Raw genomic sequence first — 7,474 nt, 5'->3', positions numbered from 1 at the left:
ATCATCAAAATGATATTCTTGATTTATTAAAAAAAATGTAATATTCTAGCAAAATTGTTTGATTCACAAATTTAAAATAAAAATTTATAGTGATTTCTCCTATAATTTTTTTTCCACACTTTCATTAAACGAAATTTAGTTTTAAACAAGGAAAACGTGTAATATTTTAATTCAAACTATTTTTTTAATAAATTAAGATTAATAGAGGTATAATGATGTATTTATATTATTATTATTATTATTATTAGAGAAATAATATTCTTAAGGTAAAATATTTAAAAAAAAATTTAAGGATAGACACATAAATGATGGAATCCACAAAAAATAAAATGATGGATCTTATTATTTATATGTTTATCCTTCAAAATCTTCCTTAAAATTTTTCCATAATAACTCTTATTATTATTATTTACGGTCAAAGAGCCAATAACAAAGCTCGAAGACTTCGTCTGCTGAGTTGACCGACGCCGGTCATCCCTCTCCTTCTCTCTCCCCCTCCGAGCTTCGCTCGCGCATTCAAAAACGAGATCGAAGCTTCCGACGCGGGATCGGGTCCTCTTCCTTCTCTCCAACGTCCGGCGAACTCCCAATCTTACCTGGCGGTTCCCCCTCGACCACCTGACGCTTCCCCGTCGATCTCCCTCTTCGGACCCGGCGAACTCTCCCTTTGCTTCTTCCTCGCTTCCAGTTTGGCCTTTCTATTTACCGAAGCCAAAAAGAAAGAGAAGGATGCCTAATTGGGAGCTCAAGAACTGTTGCGATCGAGACCAGACCGCGTTCATGGTCACCATTGGTGTTTTCACCTTCGTCATCCTCCTCGTAAGTTCTTTTTTGAATTTAAATAGCAGTTCATTTTTCGCGTCATTACATTAGGGATTGATGAAAGTTCGTAACTTTGGAGGAAAAGGTGACTTTGTGTAAACTGCGCTGCCGTAAAATTTGTTCTTTTTCTAGGGTTCGTGCTGGTCTTCTGCCTTATTGATCTATTTGTGCCTCTGGTTTTAATCCCTTTTAGTTGTGGAGGACTTTTCTGCTGAGGCCTTTCAAGCTCATCACGGTATTTCTGCACGAGACCAGCCATGCCCTTGCCTGCAAGCTGACCTGCGGGGATGTGAGTAATTTTGATAGTGAGATGCAAAATCATGGTTTCATACGATTCACATGAAATAACTGATTCATTAAGCAAGGGCCTTTTGTTTGCTGAAAAACAATTCATGTAAAATATTTTTCTGAGAAGAAATTTATAGAGAAATAGATTGTTTTTCCATTGTTTGGTTGTGATACTAAGAAATTTTTTGGAGCTTTAAGGAAGAACTGCCGGAGCTGATGGTGGGGGTTGGCAGAGGCAATGGAGGGGCCTAATGGAAGGGTCGATAGGGCCAGTGTCATGTCTCAGGGGAGTCTCTGCTCCCCTGTACGGGTGACAATTTGGAGCCTGATTACACAATGCCTCTCAATCTTCGACCAACAATTTACGCATTTTATATAGTACAGCCTCCGGCTGACAATCACGATCACGCAGTTTAATAAAAACCTACTCCACTACAACGAGGAAAACACAACCCACAACGTAAAAACTACCGTAGCGGAAAATATGGGCATCATACCCAAATCACGATATAAAATCCACGAGTGCAAGACACACGCATCACCAGTATGTATATACATAACAAGAAAACAAAGACTGAAAACAGAAAACTGTCACAACACGGAATGGGGATTAGCGACTGGAACATCCTGACAGTTTCAACCTAAAATAGAAAAATAAAGCAACGGGGTGAGTTCAATGAACTCAATGGGTATCAAACTGACATGTATAATAAGATATAGCTATCAGTAATAATCATGGAGTACAGTCTCCTGATCAATAACAGAAAATGCAAAAACTGAATAAACAAAGAAGCTGTACTCACCAAGACCTCCTATCCGGATATAAAGGTCGTCATACCAAATACCTCATGTCTCCTGGATGCATGTCAATCATATGCAACCACAAAAATGCAGCATCCAATATGCAACAATCATAAGCAATAAATGTAATCCATGCATATGATGCAAATGACATGGTCACCCCTGACGCTAGTCAGCCATCTCACACGCGATAGTTAGACCGAGTGGGTAGGGCTATGACAACTGTGCACTCTGCCATCACTACTCCTGAGTGACCGAGTGGACAGGATGCTGTTGGAGTACACCTATCCTCCTACCCCAAACAGCGTGGGGGAGCCAAAGCTCTCATCTCCCTGTGTCATAGTCAAGAGGAGGGATCCCTGCTCGCTACCACGCTGCAGTCACACTACCCATGAGTGGACCAGCGAGCCTAACAGAGCAAACTACACACACCCTGCCTGATATACCACTAACCCATGAGTGGTTGTGTGTGCAGATCATGTAACTGACGATGTGCTCAATAACAATGGAGCCAACAATCGCTCAGCATGCAATCATGCACAATGGTGCATGACACTAAGCATGTAACTCCTGAAAATACCAATCTCCTCATAATGTGTACCAAAAGGAAAACCAAGTCCATATTAATGATTTAGGTATACATGCCAAGTAGTAAACTTAGGTATACATGCCAAGTAATAAACTAGGTACACATGTCAAATATATCTAGTAGCTAGACTTGTATCCGATAATACATTGTATGTCACTACATAAGTACAATCAAGAGGACATAAGCATAAATCTATCACAGATAACAATATGGTAAACTACGGTATCAAGTAGTGACATACCAAGTAGATATAAACATAACTATTACTACTAGTTATAACTCATTAAGCATATCAGAATGACAATATCAAAAAGATAAGTCAAAGGTACCTGCCTTAAAATGAAGATCGTATTAGAAAATCCCACGTCGTGTTGCCGTCTCAACAGAGTCCTGCATCCATGTATTTTTGTTTAGCTAAGTTCTTATGAATTAACCAGCTAAATAAAATCCCCAAAACTAGTTAGGGAAAACCCTAATCAATATGAACATTAACCCTAACTATCGATTAACCTCACTAATCCAATCCATCGATCAACTATGAAATAACCATCAAGAATCAACACTAAAACTTACCCAATTCTGAGTACCCTTTTATCACCTCTTAGCTGGAGAAGTGGCTGTAGGAAATCTTAGTCGGAGCAACGATGAAGCTACTGCCCTCTATGTAATTCATCCACAATTAAAATTTAGTATAATTCCTATCCTTAAACTGTATGTTGGAGATAATCATTACCTCAAATGTGACAGTCGATATTTGGATACCCCGGTGATCAGTGCTCCTTGGAGGCCCAACGCTTGTCACGATGATGACAGTACCCAATGATCAGGATCGTCGGCGCCTTGTGACAGATCTGTCGGAGAGGGGCAGACCGGGGAAGTCGTGAGAGATTGATGGTGGATCGTCGGCTAGGGCTCCGCTCAGTGAGGCCTGTGGGCAACCAACGTGTCGACCGACTCCTGGTCGGGGTTGTCGTCCAAGGAGGAGAGACCGATCGGGGAGATCAAGGCAGAGGCGGTCGGTGTCGGCGATGGGTGCGCCCGTGCGGAGATGGTAGAGGAAGAAGGGGGAAATTAGGGGTGTAATAAAGCCAAGCCGAGCCGAACTCTTGAATGTTTGAGTTTGACTCGTTTATAATCGAGCCGAGCTCGAGCTTTATTTAACGGATATATTTATGGCTCACGAGCTTATTCGAGCTTTTATCGAACTTAAACGAGCTTAATAAATGTAAATTATAAATTTAAATATTCATTAAAAAGTAAATTATATATTTAGAGAAAATTATAATATTCTTATTAAATTTATAATTTTATTCTAATAAATAAATTTAATATATTTATCTATAATTTTTATAATTAGAGTATAAAATGTATAAATTCAATATCAAACTATTATTTTTTCATTTAAAAGTTTATTCATGAGCTTACTAACAAACATGTTCACGAGCTAACGAGCCGAATATTGTGAAGCTTGATCTTGGTTTGCTTATCTTAACGAGCCTCATTAAATGAGCTCAAACGAGTTTTTATCGAATCGAGTTTCTAATAGCTCATGAGAGGCTTGGCTCATTTACACCCCTAGGGGAAACCGGGGCAGAGGCGAGAGGAAGGGGGCGGCGCAAGGGAGAAGCAATTGGCTTCCCTTGGCCGATGGGCTTTATCAGCGAGGAAGGAGCGTCACATCGGGTTGGGGAAGAGGAGTAGACGGTCGGCGCTCCACGCCGCGTGAGGGAGAGGAATTGGGCGGAGGGGGTGTGCGGCGGTAAGAGGAGAGAAAAAGAAAGGACTTATATAAATATATACTTAGGTTTTGCTTAATCAAACCCTAAGTGCATTCCTCAATCAACTCCCCCTTTTTGGGTATTCCAAATAGGCTTTTCCCAAGCCTATAAATGCATCCCCTCCAAATACGTCATACGAGTTCCGATAAATTCTCAGAAAATTTCTAAAAATTTCTAAAAATTCCGTTAAGTATTTTGTCTATTAAACCTTATTATTTAATTATTATTTGGGTAATGTATTTTACAGTCAGAGTGGGCATTGTTGGGGATGACAAAACTTTGCCGTAGGCATAGAGGTGGCTGGAGGGTGGTCACAGGGTTCATAGATGGTTGTGGAGTGGAGGGGACGAAGACGGCTTATTGGGTTTGCTAGAGTTGTCAAGCGGCTACAGGATGGGGTGGAGGTGACTCACATGAGAAAGATGATATAATAACTTCTGCATGTTTCAAGCAAAAGTCATTTTGCTCGAAAATGTCTACTCAACTTTATCCAACACTAGAAGATGAAATGAGTGAAATGCTCTTTTAGAAAATATTTTATGCAAAACAAACAGACATGTAGTAACCTGGAGGAATTCAAAAACAATCATATGTTGGAAATTAAGTGCCATTTGATGTTGGAAAGAATAGAATTTCTGTTAGATGCAGCAGAAATTAGCTCTAACATTAAGATACATTTGCCAAGTAGTTCAAGAGAAAAGCCAACTAAGGAAACTTCAGTAGCAGATTACTAGTAATGCCACCTTCTAAAAGGTTTATGCTCACTTATCTCACAAGAATGCTCAGAAGGATATCGTCTAGTATATTCATAAGTTTTATCTTTGGTATTCTAATGGAAGATTAGAATTCTTAACTCAGTTATTGAATATATGAATTACATTATTGTATTATTTGCAGGTTGAGGGCATACAGGTACATGCAGATGAGGGCGGGGTCACTCAAACTCGCGGTGGCATCTATTGGATCATTCTACCTGCTGGATGTAATTCATCTTTTTTTTTTTTTTTGTTTAAATTATTTAGCTTCAACCCAGCCATATAAGCCAATTATTTTTAGGGCCTTCTCTTGAATCTTGTCTTTTCCCTCGCAGATCTTGGCTCATCATTTTGGGGAATGGTCTTCATTCTTGCATCCACTAATCTTCTTGCAACAAGAATTGCTGCTGGTTGCTTTTTGCTCGCTTTGGTGGTTGTATTTTTCTATGCCAAAAATGTATGCACATTAGATCAACTTATTACTTCATTACAAATTTTATTAGGGTTTGTGTTATCTATACTTATTTTAACAAGCTTAACGTTAGAAGATACTCCATAGTATTCTTAATCAGGACTGATCTTGTTTGCTTACTTGTCTGTTCTTATGCCGCATGCAGTGGTTGCTTCGTGGACTCTGTATAGGTTTGCACGGATAGTCCCTAACTAGTTTTTTATACAAGTTGAGAAGTAAAATCTTGAATTTGTTTTTGCTGAAATCTCTTTACTTATCTAGGTTTCATCATTTTTGTCGCCTTGGTTTGGTTTCTACAAGAGGCTACGAAGGTCCATATACTTCGCTATGTCATCCTGTTTATAGGTATGGATATGTATACCTCATTTGCACCTCCTCTTGTGGACAAGTATTAGTAGAAGCCATCTAGTATCGATTGTTAATGACTTTTGAGAATTGCAGGTGTCATGAATAGCTTATTTTCTGTTTATGGTAAGTCAAATCATTCTTTCATCAGAAAGCAAAATACTGATAGATATTGTGTATTGTCTCACACGTTTTCTTTGATAGATATCTATGATGACTTAATATCTCGAAGAGTTAACTCGAGCGATGCTGAAAAATTTGCTGAAATCTGCCCTTGCCCTTGTAATGGCGTCGGGTGGGGTGTTATTTGGTGCGACTCACCGTTAACAAACATACATCGACATACTTCATTATGCTTAAAATTCACATATTGTTCTATCGATATATTCTTGATTTTGTTTCAGGGGTTTGATATCATTTGCCTTTCTTTGTGGATCCATTTACCTCGGTCTGGTTATCCTATCTTGAGGTACTTTTACTAACCGAATACATTATTTTCTGGAATCCACCATTGTCTTTTCTGAGTTTCTAAACATGGAAGTTCAAACTCATAAAGTATAATGAAACATGAATAATTTTCGATCCTTCTCGGTGTTATTCTCAGTGAATTTTACAATTTGCAAGAACAGTATCGACAATTTGATCCAATACTCACACAGTTCGGTTAGGAAACAGTGGAAATGTTGAATTAACTGCAACGATTTTGCCATGTAGGATTAAGTGCAAACATCAAATATAGTCTGGTGCTTTTTGGGTGATCATTGAAGTGAAAAGATATGCTCCTTTCTGATAGAATCAAATGTTTCATATTCTTCTTGAATTCATCTTTACGTGGATCCTTCTGATACCAGTGGACCTGAATATAACACTAACTGAGAAGAAAATTTATTCACTTTCATTTCCATGTCGGAAGTCTATCTGTATGCAGATCATACACTTTTCTTTCAATTGTACAGGCTTTCGTTTCGTGGGTATACATTCTGATTCACCTGGTTGGGCTTGTCTTCGAATTAACTGTGGATTTAGATTCTCGGGAGCTTCTAAGTTTATGGAGTTGGGACCGACATCCCCCAATATATGTTTGTATTATCAAAACTCAATCTCTTGCGAATTCTTTCGGTCCTATTGATGGTTCATCTACTTTGTATTGATTATTATTATTTGTTGCAACATTCATCAGTTATTTTCACTCAGTAAATTCTTTGCTAGTTCTGAATTCTATTAATTTCTTTTATTTATATACTGATTCGCGATCCTGCTTTCGATGGAGAATTTGTTAGTTAACTGAGTTAGTTGTCCCTTTGATTTGAGATGGTGTTTATGAAAGTAGAAACTAAATACTTTTGGTTTTCTCGAAAGAGCTTAAGAGAAAGTTGGTTCAGCTACTTTTATTTGCGAAGAGATGAACCCGTCACTTATTATTCTAAAGTCGAAACATTAGTCACAACCCCTCCGGCCTAAGAGTCTCCTTGGCTAACCAGTCGCGATTACATTGTTTAGTATAGGATATGTGTGAATTGTATATTATGAAATTGCCCCCGATGATATTGCACGCGATGAGTGACTTGAGAGTCGAGTGCAACTTCAGTCCCTAACTTGATGCATCGAATTCCATTAGAATCAC

General features: G+C 38.6%; 1 protein-coding gene across 2 annotated transcripts; it reads left to right on the top strand.

Moving 5' to 3' along the window:
* Nucleotides 1-408: 408 nt before the first annotated feature.
* On the top strand, nt 409-7,071 carry LOC122052174. 2 transcript variants are annotated; one of them, XM_042613582.1, is made up of 10 exons: nt 409-819; nt 1,016-1,111; nt 5,176-5,260; nt 5,369-5,490; nt 5,651-5,675; nt 5,767-5,850; nt 5,947-5,976; nt 6,055-6,160; nt 6,255-6,319; nt 6,565-6,795. In XM_042613582.1, the coding sequence occupies exons 1-9, from the start codon at nt 730-732 to the stop codon at nt 6,316-6,318; spliced, it is 702 nt and encodes a 233-aa protein (XP_042469516.1). In that variant the 5' UTR covers nt 409-729; the 3' UTR covers nt 6,319; nt 6,565-6,795. The 2 variants fall into 2 exon arrangements, with proteins under 2 accessions (XP_042469516.1, XP_042469515.1); XM_042613581.1 differs by lacking the exon at nt 6,565-6,795 and adding an exon at nt 6,807-7,071 and having other exon boundaries at nt 410-819.
* Nucleotides 7,072-7,474: the final 403 nt, after the last annotated feature.

Source organism: Zingiber officinale, chromosome 3A (genome assembly GCF_018446385.1).
Source record: "Zingiber officinale cultivar Zhangliang chromosome 3A, Zo_v1.1, whole genome shotgun sequence".
In the NCBI taxonomy this organism is placed as follows: domain Eukaryota; kingdom Viridiplantae; phylum Streptophyta; class Magnoliopsida; order Zingiberales; family Zingiberaceae; genus Zingiber; species Zingiber officinale.
The sequence above is the reverse complement of the archived record's forward strand: the minus strand, read 5'-3'. Positions and strand labels throughout refer to the sequence as shown.

What these genes read in the sequence shown, in the direction of transcription:
- LOC122052174 (XM_042613581.1), top strand. Translation starts at nt 730, where the DNA reads ATGCCTAATTGGGAGCTCAAGAACTGTTGCGATCGAGACCAGACCGCG. An exon ending in GCTTCGTGGACTCTGTATAG is followed by an intron (nt 5,676 to 5,766) that starts GTTTGCACGGAT and finishes TTACTTATCTAG; the next exon opens with GTTTCATCATTTTTGTCGCC. An exon ending in GTCGGGTGGGGTGTTATTTG is followed by an intron (nt 6,161 to 6,254) that starts GTGCGACTCACC and finishes ATTTTGTTTCAG; the next exon opens with GGGTTTGATATCATTTGCCT.